The sequence below is a fragment of the Pelmatolapia mariae genome, linkage group LG15 (assembly GCF_036321145.2).
Source record: "Pelmatolapia mariae isolate MD_Pm_ZW linkage group LG15, Pm_UMD_F_2, whole genome shotgun sequence".
Classification (NCBI taxonomy): Eukaryota; Metazoa; Chordata; class Actinopteri; order Cichliformes; family Cichlidae; genus Pelmatolapia; species Pelmatolapia mariae.
Genome location: NC_086240.1, coordinates 19,677,961 through 19,700,105, shown reverse-complemented (window position 1 = coordinate 19,700,105; position 22,145 = coordinate 19,677,961). Strand labels below are relative to the sequence as shown.

The 22,145-nt window shown below is 37.9% G+C and overlaps 2 protein-coding genes across 6 annotated transcripts in view; one reads left to right on the top strand and one right to left on the bottom strand.

The window, feature by feature from the left end:
- The window catches only part of LOC134643004 (dystrobrevin beta-like), a 47,934-nt gene extending 42,481 nt beyond the window's left edge, over positions 1-5,453 (bottom strand). For all 5 annotated transcript variants that reach the window (XM_063495163.1, XM_063495165.1, XM_063495166.1 and 2 more), the window contains exon 1: positions 5,233-5,453. The gene's annotated coding sequence lies outside the window, so the exon portion shown is untranslated. The remainder of the gene's footprint in view (positions 1-5,232) is intronic.
- Positions 5,454-11,661: 6,208 nt separating this feature from the next.
- LOC134643068 (toll-like receptor 5) lies at positions 11,662-14,450 on the top strand. The gene is made up of 2 exons (XM_063495273.2): positions 11,662-11,709; positions 12,414-14,450. Exons 1-2 carry the CDS (start codon positions 11,662-11,664, stop codon positions 14,289-14,291), a joined length of 1,926 nt encoding a protein of 641 aa, XP_063351343.2. The 3' UTR covers positions 14,292-14,450.
- Positions 14,451-22,145: the final 7,695 nt, after the last annotated feature.

Here is a 22,145-nt window from a genome sequence, read left to right as displayed (position 1 = left end):
CACACACACACATACACACACACACCACCTAAGTACCTCATCAAAACAGCAGTTACACTTTTACAGGCTTAACACCTGAGCATGACAAATGGTCCTTGAATAAAAAACAAACACACATGATCTTCCCTCACACAAACACCACTTTCTCTTTCACAAACACACACACACACACCTACCAGTTTAAATACCAAAAATCCCTCTCTTCCAGCACCCACGCTCAACTCACCGCTGTGATCTGTGCGTGAATCCAAAAGCTAAAACTTTGACACGACAACACCGATACAGAAACGGGCGTTAGGCAGACACGGTGTTGTTTACCACCCTTCTAACACTGCACGCACACTATACATGCCACATGACCACATTACCACTTGCAGCTGCTCACTATTCTCACCGACTGCCTTGACAGGACATAACTAGTGTGTGTGTGTGTCACACATGATGAGCTTACAGTAGTGCATGCTGCAACTTTAGACACTGACGTTTCTGAAATACCTCCGAGCTCCATTTATCCTCTAAATGACACGTCACTGTAAAACAGGTGAGGCTTTTTGGCCAGACAAAAAAATAAAATAAAAGCTCTGCAGTATTTTTCTAAATTAATTATTTAAAAGTTCAAGTTTCACACAACTGAGACACTTGAATTTTTCTGTGGCTGAGTGGATTAATGGCTGCTTTGGCTCAGTCTCAAGGGTCCTGAAGCTTAATGGAGAAAGCTTAATGGAGGCCAAATAAATTGTCACTTGGTAGCTGTATTTGTACTAGATATAGTATTACCCTGGATCTACTATGCTCAGTCCCATCTCCGTATTTTTATTCTCTGACTCGGCTAAAGAAGCTTTACAAGAGTCACAGTTCAAAATAAACCTCATTTGCTCCACTTTAAGCTCTCTTCCCCCCACTTTTAGCTCAATATTTCACAAACTGCAGGGTGTGAAGGGCTAGGTGAAAGTATCTGCAAAGTATGGAGTGAAATTAAGTTGACTAAAATACAGAAAATACTGTGACATTATATACATGACAGAAAATAATGTATAACGCTTAAGAGGCGGACTTTAAATTTTCCACAGTGGGGTAGTTACAACCTCTTGCAATTCTTTTCTAATATGTGACACTATCGGAAAAAATGACATCAATAAACCCATCAGTAAACAGAAGTTGATCATTTCTAATTTGACAAGTTCCAAATATTTGACTTTATTCCTCAAAATAATAACAAAAAAGATTGCATTTGTCATTTAAATACCTTGACAGCTCTAAGAAAATTTAAAAATAAAAACTACAAATGAAAACATAGACTCCACTAATGCCCTTTCTTAGGGCCTTTTGTTCTTTAAGGGACACTTTTGATTGGACTGAACTGAAATCAAAACTCTCCCTGCGTCTCCAGCCTCTCCCCCGTGACCTTCAATCTCTAAGCTGCAAAAAGAGACAGTCAGACTGACCCTGCGCAACCCCGGGGCCGTCACCAGGCAGGTAAAAACAGAAGCAGCACATCTCTGATTTCACATTTAAGATATACAGCTAGCATGCCACGGCTGTCTGGAGGACTGAAAGAGGAGGTGCATGTTCTGATCTGCAGATATGAAGCGGTTTACTGTAAAGAAAGTTTGTTTTTTATGTTTGTTGTAGGGATTATTGAGCTGTTTAATAGCTGCATATCAGACAGTACTTAATGTACTTCTTTGCAACAGGTGACAGTAAAGTAAGTCTGACAAAACAAGTACAGTCAGGTTTGTAAGCATTAGTAATTTTGCCTCTGTACACCACTGTGTTTAAAATTTGCAGACTTTCAGCTTTAATTCAAGTGGTTAAAAACATTATGAATTACAGCCATTTTTAAACACAGTGCCTCGTTTATAGAGGATCTAATTTTATTTAGAAGTGTGCAGCAACTCTGCTGTGGCCAAATTGACCCTCATACAAAATATTTTATCAGAGTACCCAAACATATTTTACACAGAAATACAGTTTTAATGGCTGAGTTTGTGTTTATCATACCTGTACTGTTTCCTTTATCCATGAAAGCATTTTAAATTGTTCTAAATTCGATTTATTTAGACAATCTTGGTCTGTTGCTTCTTTCTTGTTTCAGTGATACTAGAAAAAACATTTTTCAAACATTTCAAAAAACATGTTTGACTGGATTATCTTATAATAAAGTCATCAAAGTCAGACTGCTTTTGGATTCAGACTAATAAAAAATCTTAGTAATTTGTAATATTTAAAAAGTTCTGTGCAGAATCACTGAAGTAGTAAATCTGGCTACTCTAGTTCAGGCCACAGTTGACTTCAAAACACTGCAATGTGGTAATAGCAAATTGAAAACTACTATAGAACAAGCCTTTAACTTTAGCAAGTATACATATATTGCCACTCAGATTTTCATGATCTTCCTACATAAAATATAGACCGACAAATTCACATGAAACTGTTTTACTATTAAAGAAATATATCAAAATGGCATGCATAACAATACAGCACCTATTCACTTGGAGGGTACAGACAAAGAAAGAATGACATCCAGAGGTTGACAGAGACAGAAATACAGTTTGACTACATGACAAAGATTTGAAGATAAGAAGAAAAACACTGAGAAATCGAGATCCACCAAGAAGCCGGAAGGAAGCAAACGGTGAGAAACAAATGTTGCAAGCAACAGGATGACGGGGCCGGAGAAAAACAAAGTGACAGAGATGGGAAGTGAAAGTTGTGTCTCAAGACAGCACAGAGACACCAGAGTAACACTAAAAATGTTCAGTTGGTGGGACAAACAGGCAGCTCCGACTGTGCAAACTGTAGTGTCAATCACCGCAGACTAACTATTACAGGAATTTAAAACAAGCTCTTATACAAATTTACTCCTAAACTTGTAATTCTGCACTGAAAACAAGCCTGTCATTACACTGCATTTTACTACACTGCTGCAAGCCATCAAACTCAGAAGCATCAAGCATGCCTGAGAGTAAACAGTCAGAAATCCCTGTGAGCAGCTGCTCCAACATGCAAAATGCAGAATGCTTCCATTTCACTGTAATTTAATTCCTGAGAAATTATACAAAGCAGAGGTGGGTAATCATAGGTTTCAACCTCACCTCTATTATCTTCCCACCCACAGAGGAGACAGTAACACTGCTGCAGATCAGGAGACAATGAAAGCTTTCCACGAGGAGACTCTGAGATGAAACGTAACGAAGGAGAGATGGTGCAAAGACACAGAATCTCTGCAGGTAAATCAGGTAAAACAGTCGCTACTTTAAAAAAAAAAAAGTTCTTTTTTTTTTTTTAAATGCCTGGTTATCGTATGCAGGGTTTTGACTGGATGCCTGGAAAAAAGGAATGGCTAATTTTTGCTTCCCCTTTCATTATGTTCCACTAAAGGTGTAAACAAATCGCCCACTGCTCAATTAAAGTGCATAATATGTATCTACCAAGGAAAATGTGCCTTCGGGGGATAGTGTGAGACACAAATAATCAGTTACTGCAATCGCTCTCTTTTTCACTGCCTTCCATCTCCTTTCAACTTCCTCCATGGGGAGGAAAAGTCTGAAGAAGTCTACTTTTCCTACAATTTCCTGTGTTTAGTCACAGCTACTCTGATTGCTATGAACCTGACTGTTTAGATATTGTTAAAAAAATAAAGACTGTTTATTTTCTACCTGAAGTTTAAATGCTAATTCAGTTTGGTTTGAGAAGGACAGAGAAACACAGACACTCTGAAATAATCTCATTATCAGCTAAGTAAGTTTTAATACCTGAGAAAGTTAAGTATCGTAATATGCATCAATTTTGACACCGATTTAACTTTTTCAATCATGATTCAGGTAAAAAGGACACACAATATTTGGTTGTAGTGTCTCAGGTGTGCAGATTTGACGCTCTTCTTGTTAAACGTAACAGTAATGCGAACATTTTTGAGCATTTTAACTGCTGAAGATGCCACGCTGGGCTCTAAATAACAGTAAAGTGATTTTTTTTATTTCTTTGAATGGACTGAAGAAAAATGCATTAGATTAACTGAGAACGCAAATTAGAATTCCGGCCTTTTAGGGGCTGACTACACTTATAAGCAGGATTGGACATATGCTTGTATATATACTATTTATAGGGGATTTAAACATAAACCTTTCACAGTATATTTTTGTTTCACCATCCCCATGAAGCCAGACTGCAATTTGGCGATTCAGGGTCAATTCGGCAAGGTTACTTCACACTTCTAAATGTAGAATTTGAGACTTTATCAATTACATTTTGTGATATTTTTCTCACTGCAGCAAAGAGAAGTGCAGGAATGTAATTGATTTTGAGTTTAACTTTAATATGTGCTACTGCAGAAGGAGAGCCAGCTGAGCACACTTGAGGGCTGGATATGGATGGCTTGGGTGCTGTCATGCTCTGCTAGACTCCCCCTAAATGCTTTGGTTATCTCCAGTAGCATCTTTTGGCAGGCTGTGGTGTCATAAATAATTTCGTTTGACCCGCACATGTCACATGAAATGGCTTTTCAGCGGTTTCGAGTTATTAAAACATTTCCTCTCACCCAACCGGTCACATGATTGATTATGAAAAACAAAAGCATTATGAGCCAACTACATCTGTTTCCATTCAGCTTATTGACCATAACTGTACATAGGCACACATATATAATATATATATATATATGTATGCTTTAATTACACCCCAGGTGTGGGCCGAATTTTATAATGACTTGTTATAATGTCAAAAAAGTATTATATTTTGCTTTAGAAAGCTTGTGTGTTTGGCAATCATCCAAGAAACGTAAAATTGATCGTTTTTTGAATGGAGTAACGTTCCTCCAATATGAGAGGACAAAAGTTTTGATTTAAAAAGTGGGCAGGACTTAGGTCTAACACTCCGGACAGGGACGGACACCGCTTTGGACTCTCGTTTGAGTCTAACCTTTCTTTAAACAGGTTTATTTAAGACTTTCTGGACTCGTATTTACGTTTAAATAGGGTCGAGTGAAAGCTCATTTTTAGTTCTGCCTACTTCTGGGAAGCTGAGTGACATCTGAGCGGCCATGTTGCAGGAAAGTTTTAACTCCCTGTTCACCTTGTTCCCCCGAATGAATGTGTTCCTCAGACCTCTCACTGACTAACTCTGGTACATTTCACACCGAAAGTCGCTGTTAATGCGTATAAATCGTGAAACTACTGCTCCAGCATCATGATATAAGCCTTTAACATCCTCTGAGAGACGAGCTGCACTCACCGGGATTATTTTCGGCAGGTATTCGCGTCCAAACACCAACATCAACACTGAAACGCGTGGCTCCGACTTTAGATGTATCTCGGTTTCTTTCTTTCTTTTTTCGCGGTACTTTCTGGCGTCCTCCTCGGTTTAAATAACAGCGTCCCTCGGTCCCGTTACTTATTTCCGTGACGAGCCATGTTTCACACCCTCCATACCCGCTGCTGCTGCCTCTGCTGCTGCACCGGTTGCTGCTGCTGTGATGAAGAAGTGAACTATTTTTGAAAGAAAGTCACTCCTCTCAGTCAGTCCTGCCCCCTCCCCTCGGCTCAGAGCTGCCACTGACACAAAACCAGCTCACTTCACAGTCAGTAGTACAGTTCGTCTGACTTTACTCGCTCAATAAAAGGAATGAGTCGTTTCGACACTGCCGACTGAACTGCATAGGGGGCCCAGGGCAAAGTTAGTGTTTGGGTTCCCATTACCCCCCCCCCCCCAAAAAAAAGAATCTTATTATTTCCCATCTCTAACTAAAAATACTAACTCTCTTAGTGCTACAGTGCTGTGAAAGTATTTAACACTTTCCTAATTTCCTACATTTTTGCATATTTGTCAGGTTTAAACGTGTCAGATCATCAAACAATTTTTATATTTGACAAAAATAATTCAAATAATTACAAAACGTAATTTTTAAATTATAATTTAATTTTATTTAAAAAAAATGATCTAAACCCACCTGGCCCTATTTGTAAAACCATTCTCTTCCCCTTCACTCCCCTTGTTAAATCATGATTTAATTAACCAAATTTTTGGGTTTTGTAATTTTTTTACAAAAAAATGCACCATACCACGATATATGGAAACAGCTGAGAAATAAAGTCTGTTAGCACTATATAATAATGTCACAGTGTTAAGTGTGAAGTGAGTGAGTGTGCTGAAAGGTGAGTCTTTACAACAGTTAAGCATTTGTAAGGTATTAGCAAATGCTTAATTGATCATTTATCTATCAGTACTCCTTCTTAGTATGTCATTTATAAATAGAGATATGTTCCACCATGCAAAGCTAAAAATATGATCATAGTCATAATAATATATTTGCATTTATAAATGCCATATTAAGGATGACTATGTATGACCGATGAATTAAATTAATACCTTAACAATATTGAATAGTGTGTCATTATTATATAGTGCTACCAGTGTTTGACATCTGTCAGTCTGGAAAGGGTTACTCCAGCAAATTACAGTGAGAGCCATTATCCACAAATGAGAAAACTTGGAACAGGGGTAAATCTTCCCAGGAGCGACAAGAATGTGTCGACGACTCATACAGAAGGTCACAATACAACCCAGAACATCTAAAGAACTGCAGGCCTCTCTTGCCTCAGTTAAGGTCAGAGTTCATGATTCAACAATAAGAAAAATACTGGGCAAAAATCGCATCCACGGGAGTGTTCCAAGATGAAAACCGCTGCTGACCAAAGAGAACACAAAGGCTCGTCTCACATTTGCTAAAAAACAAAACAAAACATTTTGTGGACTGTAACAACAGTTGAACTTTTTGGAAGGTTTGAGTCCTGTTACATCTGGTACTGTATGAAACTAATACAGCATTTCTTGAAAAGAACATCATCTTGCTTAAAAAAAAGAAGAATGTAGAGGAGTTTCCTTAATAACTTTGTGCACAGTTTCCATTTTTCCTCAGTACATCCATGTGGATGAACCAGAAAAGCTTTCCAGGTGCAGCTTGCTGATTATTGCACTTCCTCCCCCAGGCCCATTCACACTCTTACCGGGCCCATAAACTTTATATTATGATGACATCACACAAATAAAAGCCACTTTTTTTTTTTTACTTGGTTTTTCAAATATGACTCTCATGGGCTGCAAGCAGCTGTTTTTACAGATGTTGTTTTATAATGATAGTCTACAGGGATAATGCTTTTTGGGTCACATGACATTTGTGTCATTACTGTGATTGACCACTAGGATAAACCAGCCCCAAATATTAATGGCAGTGCTGTGTACTGCGTTCGTGTTCATTATTCTATCATTTTGGCTACATAGAAGGGAAACATACACATGTAGCCTGACAGCAATGACCCTGTGCCAGTAGGTTAAATGCTGATTGTTTGAAGAGTTTCCTTTAACAGAGAAAGACACACAAAGATAATATCAAAGATCAAAAAAGGACAGATCAGAAGCCTAAACAATGTCCCAAGTGGACAGTGTGTATTGCTTTTAAGTCTCTGTTTGACTCCACTACAATAGTTCTTTGTCTAATACAACTTCCCTATAGCAGGACTAAACTAAAAAACAAACAACATGAACAAGAGAAGTCCAGATTGGTTGTCCACCCATTTATTTTTTGCAGTCATGTTATAAGCAATGAGCATTTTCACTATTGCCATCTTGGCATTTTGAAACCAGACGTGATGACCTAGTGTGCAACTGCTCACTTATTGGCTGTCGACTTGTGATTTACAAATAGCAAATGAGCATATCCTGGATTACCCTCCTTGCTGACTCTTGGAATGACCATAATTTACCAAATGAGCTCAATGTTTTATTAGGTAGGACCTGAAATGTGTGACTGATCCCATGAAGTCATCAGGAAAGTGTTGATGAGGTCAAAGGTGAGGGCCAGAAGTCATTTTGCCAACCACAGGAGTCACTAAAGGAATTGCATGTTTAAGGAACTCCCATGTTAGCTTTTCAGACCCAGAAGGTAATCCATCGTTTACATTCTCTACCACTACAATGGTACAGCACTTAATGCATCCATTCCTGGCAGTTACCTGGAAGCCTCTGTAGTGGGAGTCTGCACTCCAGCAGCTTTGCATTGCAACCATACACCACTGCAGCTGCTTGAAGTAGGTGAAATTTGAGGATAAGGAGGAAAATTACCTTTGAGAATATTTTAAATTAATGTCTGTACTAAAGTGATGCTAAAGCTGAGCCTACAAACTCCAGTGACTCAAGCAAGGAACAAGATCCAGAGCTGTGCTGCAGTTATGGCACAAAATGCATTACCACCTTTATCATAGTACTCTTCACAAACAGTGACACTATGTTCTTTGAGCATTACAAAGTCTAGTTTTACAAAATTAGATGAATTAAACAGAATCTTCCATTTCTGAAACCTGATTAACTCTCCATCTGCACTCATTACTTGCATAAAGCTGCACTGTAAAGATTACAGTGTAGCTAATGTAATATCACATTTATAATACATGTATCTGATACATGATTGTTTTGTGAGACCTCTACATCATTAGTGGGATTTCTTTTCAAGAAAAACCCAAATAAATTGATAAAAAATGCCAGATGTAGCAAATATGATACAAATTAAAACACATATATGAAAAATTATTATTTAATGTCTTAAAAAAAATCCAAATTGTTCGATAAACACTCCAGTTTAAAAATGTTTTTAATTTTCTGGAAATTATGTCATGTTTCAGGTTTTTTAGCGTTCAGCATTGTTTTGTCTTAAGTATCACAAGTCTATTTTTAAAAGGAAAAATGCAATTAATTAAGGTGAATATTTGCTAGTTTCCAAATCTGCTGTGAAATTTAACTCAGATTTGTTCATTTTTTTGGTTTTCCACAGCTGATTAGATAAAGCCATTGGAATAAAGATATTCAGTATGTCCAGGAAGAATACTTCAAATGTCCTGGCAACTTTTTAGTACTGAAAATAATGACTGACATGGCACTGCAGGCGTACAATATTGTTATCATGGATTGTTGTGACCTTGATCGTGGGCTTCTGTGTGTTAATTACTGCTGTAGCATTACTGGCACAATGCCGGGCCACCTCTGTGTCTCTTCCTTTCATGCAACCTTTATTCTCCCAAGGTTGTGAAATTCAACAGCGCCTGTGATCACGCCACACACACGCACACACACACTTATCTACACTGGAGTGTTTCATTAGAGTAGATGAGCTTACAATGAAAATTAAACTTTGATCATATTATGACAGCTACTTGTCTTTCTGATTAAGTAATTACGCACACTCCAGTAAACACCTCTCCTTCCCACACTGAGAGCTGTTGCATTATAAACACCTCTTCACTGATTATGCAGCTAAAATATTGGAAATCATTATTTGACTCTTTTGAGTGCAAACTGACTTGTTAAGCAGTTTCAGCTTGAAACTATGGCTTACTCATCACTTTAAGACATACAGTACATCTCTGTGCTGAACTTCCCTAGGTGAGTACCGAAAGGATTAATCAACACGTGACAAAGAAACCAGAAAAGGGTTGATGTGTGAAAGAGCAACAGTGCTGTTGGGAAACTGTGAGAGGAAAGAGAGTAACTCAGTGACATAATGCACAAATTGATTGCATGACAGAAAAAAAAAATCAGAACAAGCGTGAGTAAAACAGTTTCCTGTTACAGGTACATCCAGATGTGTCCAAATATGTTCAGCACATAAGAGAATTTCACATCTAACATCAACACCTGCAGATGAACTGAGTTATTCATATCTAAAGGCTATATATGAATAACTCTATATATCACATCAAAATCTAAATGTGGTGGGAGAGATTAATTCCAGAAGTTCAGAGATACCTATGTTGTAGCAGGCAAAAAGACTGAACACACCTAACAGCAGCATAGCTTAAATCGAGTACAATAGGACCAAAAAAAAGCTCAGTTGAAAAGAAAAAATAAAAATGAGGCCAAAATGTGCAAAACAGACATAAGACATAAGAAGTTATACAGATATCTGAAAACATGGACAAGAGAAGTAGAGACAAGAACACTAAACACTAATAAACTCTAAATAAAGGTTTTTATTTATTTAATGTCACAATAGTTGAATAGCAAACATGTCAATAATAACATTAATTATAATAACAACAAGAAAAAGTAAAAGAATAAAACATTTTTTTAAAAAGTTTACAGGCAGTAAAAAGCTTTAAGAGTTCAGAGCAAAGCCACAGCATGACGTCATGTTAAAGTAATCAATGAAATATGAAAATTATACTGTCAAAAAAGGCCTTTTAAAGATAAATGCATCTACAACAAGCTAATAACAAATAACTATTGATTGTCTATATACTGTAATGCTAAACCATGCCAATTGCAGACTATTTAGCTAGAAAAATATCTACAATGTTGTTCAGGGACACTAATATGTCTATTAGTGCCTACAGTTGAAAGCTTTTTAAAGGCTGTAACATGATTGCACATCCTGAGAATCACTGAGAAAAATCCAAAGCAGAATTCAAGGGGAGCAAACAGAAATCCCAGCCAAAAAAAGAACATGGGAGCCAGGTCAAAAAGCAAAGTCCAAAAGGAAGACTGAATAAATACAATGAGCATAAAGGAAACCCAACCAAAAAAAAAAGCAAAACAAAGATGCAACTTTAGGCTTTTCCCATTTCTCTAATTTGTGCTACCTTGTCTCCTTTGTCCTCCTTCCTCCTGCCTGTGACCTAGAAATCAAACTCACTGTGATTTGTTGTAGGATTTTCAGATCCTAGAAAACATCCAGAGGACAGAGGTTGGAGACTAAAGGAGGAGCTATAATCTAGGACGCACAGGTGTATCCTTTACAGAAGGGTTTTTACCTTCAGTGTGTAAAAGAGGAATATTCAAACTGTAAAACAATGTCATACCCACTGTTACACATGAAGTTATAAAACGCAGCAGTGTTTTTTTTAATAAGAGAAAACTATTTATGAAGCATTATATTTAAGTGACATCGCTTCACAGTGATGATGCCTCATTCTGGCCTGCTGCCTTGACTCCTTTATGCTTGAATCTCCTTCCTCACGTCTTCCGGGGGCATTTGAAGGAATAAGACATAAGGAAAGGAGCTAAGAGGACTCAAGGACGTGTAGTTGGGAAAAATGACAAAGGCTTTCAGGCAGAACGGAAGGAAAATCCAAAACAAGAGCAGGAAATGACCAAAAGACAAATCTTAAACATGGAGACAGGAGCAAACACAGTAAACACAGACTGGAAACATCACAAAAGCAAAACAGGATCCCAGATCCCAACAGCATCACAAAAACTCAGAGTCACTAAACAACAGTGTAATCAAAACCAGAACCAAGGCCTTCAAACATAAACCTTTAGATAATATAATGAAGGCTGATGGTAACTTGCATAATAAAAACCTGCAACATATGTTTTTGGACCAGTTGTGCAACCTGGTGTACTACTAGCCCCAGGACGTAAACAAGGTACTTCCCTTCATGTTGTAAAGCTGGACTTTGCAGAAGAAAATAGGAAATCCCTTTCAGCGTCATTGTTACGCTGTGGGGTCGATGTACCTCCCAGCACATGTCACACAAACACTCACAGATAAAAACGCTGCGGCGAAGTCCTCTGCAGAATTCAGATTTTTGCTTTCGACAGGCCGCATCGGTTTTTTTTTTTTCATCGAAGACTGAAGATTCAAAGAGGATTTCTTTAAGGAGCAGGATGATGTGGACAGTGGGACTTCAGGCAGTTGCCATCTGTGTTTTCCTGCAGGTTAGTAATGTAAACTTATCATACATGCAAATTTTTATATAGTGTGTGAGATGTAAATTATATACAAAGCAGCTCTGAATGTGTGGAGGGAAACATACTGAGAGAGGTCAAAAATGATTTACATGTTTTAAAAAGAATAGTCTGTTTTGGGGTTGCTTCTGCTCATCAGCTTTCATTTGCACTTGATTTATTTCTTTTGTCTGTGGTGCTCAGTGTTATCACTGTATTCTGATATAGTTCAGATCTTTGAGGAGACTCTGAAATTATTCAGATATTAGCGGTAAATTTCTCACAGCAGGAGAATGATACAAATTAGAGTCAAATTTTTGCCAATAAAACAAAAATAAAGTTTTTAACAGCTGTCCTTAACAACTACAAAAAAGAGTAAAAACTTGATAAACACTTTTATTTTGAGAATAATTTTGAGAAATCCTACTATTATAGAATCCAGAATAATAATGACAATGATAAAAAATAACATCAATGATAACAATAATAGCAAAACAATAAGAAGAAGTAAAATAAATGATTTCAAAAACAACAAAGCAACAGAGATATGTATTATGATAAATCGTGTGTGGTATGAAAGAGCTCCTGTATCTGTGTTTGTGGAAGCTGACAGATTCACTCTGATGACTGACTGCTTCGACTATATTTCTATATTTCTATGTGCGACTGACTAAATTTCAAACTTCCACTTCCAGGTGCCGGGCTGTTTCTCATCATGCCTCATAAAGGGCTCTGTAGCCTACTGTGGCTTCCAGAACCTCCGCTCGGTTCCTCCTCTCCCTCCTGACATCACCCATTTGTACCTGGAGATGAACCACATCAGTGAGATCAACTCCACCTCCCTGTCAGGCCTCGAGGAGCTGCAGGTGCTGGACCTCGGACGACAGCATGCACAGCTTGTGATCAGGAACCACGCCTTCAGCAGACAAAAACATCTGAGGAGGCTTTCGCTCGACTTTAACGTCGGACTTCAGCTGGAGCCGCAGGCCTTTGATGGGTTGGCAAGTCTACAGATTCTCAACCTGGATTACTGCTCACTTAAAGAATCTATACTTAGGGACAAATATCTAGAACCGCTGCTGTCCCTACAAACTCTCAGCCTCTTTGGTAACAACATAAAAAGACTCCAGCCTTCTCCCTTCTTTGTCAACATGACTCATTTGAAAGACCTAAATCTCAAGCTGAACAAAATTGATAAAATTTGTGAGTCTGATCTTGCTGCCTTTCAGGGAAAAACCTTCACAGTTCTGAACTTAAACTCAGTGTACCTGAGAGAGATGTCGAGCGGTAAGTTTGACTGGAAGAAATGTGGGAATCCTTTCAGAGATCTGTCCTTTCAGACACTCGATTTGTCAAGCAACGGGTTTGGTGTGGGCCAGTGCACGCAGTTCTTCAAAGCCATCGAGGGGACAAAAATCTCCCATCTGAAAATGTCAGGGCACATGGGCAGAGGATTTTCATTCAACAATCTTCCTGATCCAGATCACAGCACATTTGAAGGCTTGCACAACAGTTCAGTCCTCTCTTTGGATCTGTCTAAAAGCAGAATATTTGCATTGCAACAGGGGGTGTTTAGTGCACTGAAAGAAGTCACAGTCATTGATATATCCCAAAACAAAGTGAATCAAATACACAGAAATGCATTTGAAGGTCTTCAGGATCATTTAAAAGTGCTCAACCTGTCACACAACCTGCTTGGGGAAATCTATTCTTACACATTTGCTTCTCTGACAAACCTCAGGGTGTTAGATTTGTCTCATAATCACATTGGTGCATTGGGTTATCAGTCATTTAGTCGACTTCCCAACCTGAAATTATTATATCTAACAGGAAACTCTCTGAGAGATTTAGGCTTCCCTGCTCCTCTACCAAGTTTAGATTTTCTTTTACTGAATGACAACAAGTTGGCACCCTCATCAGTGAGCAGCATCTCTCAGTTTGCCAGTAACCTCATGCATCTAGACCTTCAGGACAACAGATTAACAGACTTGGAGGATGTCTCCACCATTTTGACCGGTTTAAAACGACTGAGGCATCTCTTTTATGGAGGAAACAGAATCAGGAGTTGCTCCTTCAGCAGACGAGTCGGTCTGAATAATCTCACAGTTCTTGATCTTCACAGCAGCTCCCTGCAGTCTGTTTGGGCTCAGGGTAAATGTCTCAATCTGTTTGACAATTTTGGGCATGTTGCTGGTCTCAATTTGAGCTTCAATGCGCTGCAGTCGCTCCCTCAAGGTGTTTTCAAGGGCCTCACTTCAGTAAGAGAGATGGACCTCTCGTACAACGCCTTGACATATATCCAGCCTGACGCATTTCCAACCAGTCTAAAAGCACTCTACCTTTCCAACAACTTCATAGCCTCGCCTAACCCTGCCACTTTCCGCTCTCTGAGCTTCCTCGACCTCCGGATGAACCGATTCCACTGCAACACTGATCTGAAGAGCTTCCTGACTTGGTTGAATGAGACCAACGTCAGGCTGCTGAGTCCTGTTGAAGAGCTCAGATGTGAATTTCCTGCTAGTGTCTATAATGTTCCTCTAATAGAGTTTTCTGCTATGGTCTCACAGCAGTGAAAGCAGCTAAAAGAGAGCAAAAATGCATTTCTCAGTTGGAAAATCATGATGAAATAATCGCTGGAGGAGTGTACCAGTGTCATGTATCATTGATTAAAGTTGTGCATGTGATCTGAATTTGAAGCTTGTATTTGAAATGTATGATTTAGTCTATAAAAAACCAACCCAGATGTAATAAAAAAAAATCAATCTAAAGCTATGGTCTCTTCTCATGAAAAGCTGGGGGTGAATTCAGGATGTTTAAAAATTCAGGGGGCATTAAGGGGCAGCATAATATTGTGGCATGTTACTTGCTTTTTGTTGAGTAAAAGTCCAGACAAGCTCAATACTGCAATTTTAAGTCTTGTTCTTTTAGCTGCTCCCTTTAGGGGTTGCTGCAGCAGATCATCTGCCAACATCTCGCCCTGTGGTCTTCATCCTTTTGCCTGGAGGTCCATCTTCACCAGTCGTCATCCAGTATATCCTCCATTCCTCGTCTACACATGTCCAAAGCATGTCAATCTTACTTCTCTAACTTTGTGTGCAAACTGCTCAACCTGAGCTTGCCTTCTGAAGTACTCATTTCTAAACCTTCCACAAAAGCGATGCATGTTATTCTATGATATCAACAGCAGATGGAGCTCCAGAACAATCACTTGCTGTCCTGTCCAGGACCCCTGTGGATGCTGGAAGAGGATCTACTTAACTTAAACAAGTAGAGGATCCATATAGGAGACAAACAGATGGATGAATATTCTCTAGTAGATTCAGGCTGATTTGAAGCTGCCAGAAATTCAGGGGGTTTTAAACAGATTCATCCACAACAGCACCCAATGTAGAGGTCGAGGCAAATTAAGTAGTCCATGCAAAATCTGATAGGGGTCAGGGAACGATTAAAGGGATATGAGGTGAATCCTTTAAAAAGAAAAAAAGAAAAGAAAAACAAGCACAAATTTGAGGGAAGAGAGAAAAGACTAATTGTACTTGACTGATCTATTAAACCTTTTTCAGACTGACTCGATCACACAGACATCTGCAAGTACACATTGATCAATAATCCGCAGCAGACTCATCCACTAAAACTACAAAACTAATCCCAGTTACACATATGGAGGTAAACATATTTAACATTAATTAGTTGCTTTAAATATTTTGTTTATTAGTCAAGAGCCAACATGTTAGTACTAAATATGTACTTAAGGACATGACGAGGCTGACGCTATTCAAAGTTTTTGCACAATCACCTTTTTCCAAACATTTCTTTTCTGAAACTAAATACCACCTGAGGAAAATGAAGGGGAGTTTAAAGGTACATCCCATACTACAATGTTGTCTCTCCCTGTTGTCTTAATCAGTTTCCTCTTCTCCAATTAATGGCACAGTAACTTAAGATGAGTAAAAATAGAACAAACTTAAACTTTTTAAAAGAAATGTAGACATAATGTGACTTACTGCCACAAAAGGCACAGTGTGTTGTAGGACTGCAACATCTGCTTGGGTGAATCATTTACAGTTTATATTCAAATCCATATCATATTTTGCATGTATGTTGGTGAAGCTGTAAATTTGCACATCAATCGAAGGTGCTATCATTGAAAGTGTAATACCGGCTCACTTATAAGCACTTTATAGCCCAACAAAGACTGCAAGAGTATTTGTTTCTTGCATGTATTTTAATTTAGGTAGAGATTTTATAAAGCGGTTTTAGAGCTCAAAAGGAGCTGTGTGTCCTTCAAGTAAGTTCAGAAATTTTATGATAAGGCGGCTGGTTTCACTGGCATCTTACAGCAGAGGAGAGTTCGGTCATTAACCTCCTAGCTTTTCAGTACAGTATGGTCACCTCTAAAACAACACCAGCTGATCTTTTTGCTGCTGGGATTTTCTTGCACCATTGCAACAGTCAAATGTTTGATTAGTTAGATATAAACATTGAAGCTGCTTCCAGCTTGTTAAGATTCACTCTGGTGTGATTATATAACATATAAATTCATTTGATAACCGCTGTGGAAAATAAGTAGGGAAAGAAGTCAACAACAACAATAATGTTCATTCGATTCATTTGTAATTAACGTGTTTTAAACCAAAAACAAAGCAGATCATACAACCACATATTGTTCATTTATGAAGTTGCACATCTGGAAAATCCACAAGAAAAGTCCAAATCAACAACCAGAGTCCAAGGGGAACAAACAGAATGGGACCCCCTACCAGAAAAGGATGCATGAGCCAAGTTAAAAGGCAAAGTCCAGCAGGAGGAAAACATACACACCAGCAGAAGACTGCAGAACATTCAAGGTACTTCTCATCATGTAAACCTGGATTCTGCAAAAGAAAAAGGGGAATGCTGTTCAGCATTATATTTATCCTGCAGTGATTGATGTAACACCCAACACATGTGAACACTGATAAAAACCCAGCCGTAGAATCCTCTGTAGAATTTAGCTTTTCACTTTGGACAGGCAACATCATTTTTTAAACCCAAGAACAAAGATTTAAACTTCTTTTTTTAAGGAACACGGTGATGTGGACGATGGGGCTTCAGGTGGTTGCCATCTGTGTTTCCCTGCAGGTTTGTAAGCATAAACCTATCATAAACGAGAATGTGTTAGATATAAAGAACTTCTGCAGAGGTGGGAAGTAACAAAGTAAAAATACTTTGTTACTGTACTTAAGCAGAATTTTCAGGTATATGTACTTTACCTGAGTAAAGTGACTTGAGTACTTTTGGTTTAACATTTGAGGGGAGTTATTATTTTACTGCGAGCCTTCAAACATCAAACCGATTTGAGCCTGAACTGGAACACATGAAAGTTGATCATGCTTGTGTATTAATCACCACGGGATGGTGCGTAAAAACAGATAGAAGAGGCAAAATAAACGTGGTCCATAGTCAGGGTTTAAAGTGAAGGAAGAAGAGAGGTTAGATTTAAAGGTAAGGACTGCTCAATGCTGTTTGATAAACTGGAAATTTAAAACTTACATGTAAGTTCTCATGTTTTTAAATGTGACATTATGTTTTTTCATATTATACAAATCAAACTGAGGTAGACTAACTGTGCTATTTAATGGTTACATGAAAATGCTTAAACAGGTTAGTTAGGTCAGGGCACATGGGCAGAGGATTTTCATTCAACAATCTTCCTGATCCAGATCGCAGCACATTTGAAGGCTTGCACAAAAGTTCAATCCTCTCTTTGGATCTGTCTAAAAGCAGAATATTTGCATTGCAACAGGGGGTGTTTAGTTCACTGAAAGAAGTCACAGTCATTGATATATCCCAAAACAAAGTGAATCAAATACACAGAAATGCCTTTGGACGTCTTCAGGATCATTTAAAAGTGCTTACCAGAAATCTCTCAGTATGGTTTGCAGTGTGTCTTTAAAAAGAGGAAATTGGGGAAATGTTATACCAAAAAAGAAGTTATAAGCCCCAAAACCACCTACAGCAAATAAACAGTATCTCTAAAAATAACTGTCATTAAGAAATAGGAAAACAAATCCAGAAAAGGTCAGACAAAGGACCTGAGCGATAGGCCGAGGAGAAAAGGCTGATGTATGCCACGGTAAACAAAAACTGGACTAAAAATCAGTTGGAGCAGGTCTTTTGTTTCAAATGGTCATTTAAAGTTAGATCACAGACTTGTCTCACAGTCTCTTCTGTCCCTGTGGTCTTGGACATTAGATGGGCAAAAAGAGGACAAACTTAGATTCCTGCCACAAAAGCCACCTTTTATTGTCGGTCTATACAACAGAAGGAAACTTGGGAGAATCATTTATATATTCAAAGTCATATTTTACATGAGCGCTGGTGCTACTGTAAATTTGCAGTCAAATCAAACTTGTTATCACTGACATTGTAGAACCATTAATTTAAAGGGACTTTCTAACTCATGTGAAGACTGTTTGTTTGTTTTGTTTTTTGCAGGTATTTTATTTTAGCCTGATGTGATATACTGATGTATTTTACATGTAAAAATGAGCTGTGTCCTTTCATGCTAAAGCAGCTGTTTTTGCTGACATCTTACAGCAGAGGGCAGCCTCAGCTCAGTCAATAATCACTGACCTCCATGATGCTTTTCAGTACAGTATGGCCACGTCTGAAACAACACCAGCCGGTCTTTTCAGTGCTGGGATTTTTGTGCAGCAATGCAGCGATCAGATGTCTGATCGGTTAGATATAAACAGTGAAGCTGCTTCCATCCAGCTAAAAAAAATAAATGAAGGAGTTCACAAGAGATAAAATTAACTCACGGGTAAATTAGGTCTGGTAACTGCTGAGGCGAGATAAGTAGAGAACGAGGTCAACAAAAATAATGCTCATTTGACTGTAACTGAAAAACACATCATGGTGTAACAGCTAAACCGGGACTCCAAAATGAACGTCAGCAGAGCTCATTCTCTGTTTTCTGTGTTTCCATTTGTTATAATCTGCTTGTAACTGCATAAATTATTGAACCAAATGTGCTCCTACCATCCTAATAAAGCAGCTCTCTCCTCTCTTCATTAAATATTAAAGATCAAGAGCAGGAGGATTGAGGGCAGACTGCTGATAAGACTCAGATTTATAGACCTGTGCATGTGTGTGTGTCGCCAAATCATATCTAACATGTTTGTGTAATTATATATTCATATAAACACTTATATATCATTGGAAGACTTATAACTAAGCAAATCAATAATCTAATTTAGGTTTGAAACATTTAATACATGTGATTTTAATTTAAGATATAAGTGTTCTTTTATGACTTGGTAATAATGTAGTACTAAGGTAATAAAGTGTTAACAAGAAGCTAATAAAATGAGAATAGCAAGCTATTACCAGTTAAACACCAAGGTAACAACCAATTAGCCATAGTATATTAAACTATTGATAGCATATTGGTATTGTAGCTTATTACACATTAATAATCTATTAAATCAAATGCCAAGAAGTGTGATTATTACCTGGAAACATGTGTACTAGTTTTCGAGTAATAACCAGCACTCAGGGCTGCAAAATTCAAAACTACATGATTCTAATAAATTCTGTAACAGCATTTCTTATAGCTGAAAATCTAGAGCTACTAAAACATGTCAATGATGGCCATTATGGGTTTTTTTTTTATATCACAGCAAAGGGAAGTAAACAGTGTATATGTAGCTGAATGATGCATTGACTTCAAATCATAGTTCACTAAATACTTATTGACGTGCAAATACAAGATCCGTGGCTCTGCAAACCCCATAAGACCTATGAAAGAATCATGGCCGACCTGCCACATGGTCAGCTTAGTAACCTTTTTCTGATAAGAGTTTCTCTGAAAAGTAATTTGAATTTATATTGATAATAACTGAATAAATCTATTCGGCTTAACGTGAAGTTAGTAAACAAACATTGTTGATGTAAAGTTAACCTTACAGGAAGAGTAATCAGGACGATGAAATCAAGTGCGAAATATAGCATTAATCCATTGGATTTAATCGATTTGAGCCTACAACATCATCTCAGTCACAAAATGCTAATCTGATAGGCTGGACACAGTTTCACATTGAAAATCTATTAGAAATCTTATATTGTTATTCAATCCTGTTCACAGGATGAAATAAATGATCATGAACCTTTTGCTTGTGATTCTACTTTCCTGTCACCTTGTTGTCCTTCCCTCCTCCTCTTCTGCTATCACTTTCTCCTTTCACAATAAAAGCATCAGACATCACAAGCCTTAAATGGCCCATCAAAAGATAAAAACATTTCTCTCCTTGTTTGCTGTTACAGATTCTCTCCCACAGATACTGTTCGCGGATTTTCACAGTGCTATGTGTCCTCCTCACTCATTTTAGACAGTATGAGCAAAATATTCTTCATGCAAAGCAAAGGTCAGTATTAAAACCTTCATTAGCCTTTATTTTACTGTTTTATCTCATTTTTGTTTTAGCACTTTTAAAATCGCGCAACTTTTAACAAATTTAAATGTTTTGTGTCCTAACATGACGTGTTAACTGTTTCTACCTTTATGTTGATTGATTAATGCCATCATGTGATAGATCTTTTGTGCAAAGTATGCCTACAAGTAGCTGAAGAACATTTGTTTTCTTTGTTGTGATCAGTTTTTATCTTCAAGAGCACCTTCAGACCTCCTGTATTCACAGTCCATTCATTTTTGTATTTTAGAGCCGGCGTTCTTCTTGGTGAACTTGTTTGTGTTTTAGTATTGGCTGTCTTAACAAGGCTAATGGCATCATAACTAATAAGATTAAGTGAGAGCAAATAAAGTGAAATATTATTGCTCACCTTTGCCCAGAAAAAGCACACATGAAAATGAAACTGCCTAAAACAAATCAATGCTAAATTTATTGATTTGAGGATGAAAATTGATGAGAAGAAGGCTGTGATCTTTTTTTTATTTCCGTCAATGCCATCTGGTCCGCCATGTTACATTCATATACATCAACACACAAACCCCCATCAATGCCATCCCCTTCACCCTCTACTGGCAGGTTACCATGGAAACAGGCTCAGTATCCACCTCCTCCACAGTTATTCCTCACTTCCTGATTGTCTTTGGATGCCTGCATCCATCCACCCCTCCTCCTCTCTTCCATCCGCGTCCTCGCCTCCCTCCTCCCCACCCCCACAGCCACAGCTAAAATGTCTATAAATTAGCAGCGTTCAGAGTGAAATTGTTTATATTACGTCACACCTTTGTTCCTACATTATTCAAGAAAATCACGCTCATGCTCGCATCGCTGTCTGCCCTAGAAATTAAAACATGATTCATGAGTGTTTTGGGCAGGACTGATGCTGCAGATTAAATAGCATACACAAATTAGCATTTAAATGAATCAGAATCATAAACAACATTCTGTGTGATTTTTTTTCTTAAATTTCTATATGTTTGTTTGCTTTTTGAGCACTTATCTGTAACCAGAAAGAAATTCCAAGTTCTGAACTCAAAATATGGACTGATGTCCCATTATTTGGAGTCTTGAGGTTGTCTTAGGTACGAAAAATCAAACACTAGCACGAGGAAAATCTCATTGCAGAACTGAGGGACACTGCACCCTCATATGCTAAACACTTTAAACTTATGATCTAACTCTAACTGCCAGCATAAATTCACCAGGATAGTATTTAGTGATTTCTCTTATATACAGATTTTGTTTTGCATCCACCCAGGCTTATGGTGCTTCCGCAGTGGCATCACACCTGTAAGCTGCATCCATTTTCCATATTCAGTTATTGATTGTAAGGAAGCTTTATGCTGATCTTCTACCACTTAACAAAGGACATTACATGTGCAACACGGTCTGAATACCTCAAGGAGTTTTATATTGTAAGGTAAAGACCATACAGTGGTAATCTGTGAAGCTCACAGAGATTACTTCCACAAACAAAGACCTCATTATTTGTAACCTTGTCCATGTTTAATATGAGCATCCAAATAAATGCACAATATATTGTATCAGAAATACTATGTATTAAAAAAGCTGCAATAAAGCAGTTGAATGGTTTTAACCTCCATTATACAATATGAACACAAGTATATATATAACACAAGTGTATATATATTCATATATACACATTAAAAACTGGGTCAGCTGCAGGCTCACATACTGATAACTAAACATATAAAATGCTCAGTGTGTGTTTCTAAATGGCTTTAACCATTCCAAAAGCATCTGATGTTAATTTGTAACTAGAAAATTGTTTGTTTTTGCCATTTCAAACCTTTACCTCTAACATAACTGAGTATTAAAGTGGCCCGTGAGTGTTTACTCTGCTCCCTTAACTAAAACAATTCTAAAACCAGAATGTCAAGTCGTATTCGGCTCCAGTATCCTAAGGTTTAATTTTTGTAAACTAAATATTTCTGGGTTTTGGACTTCTGCTAGTAT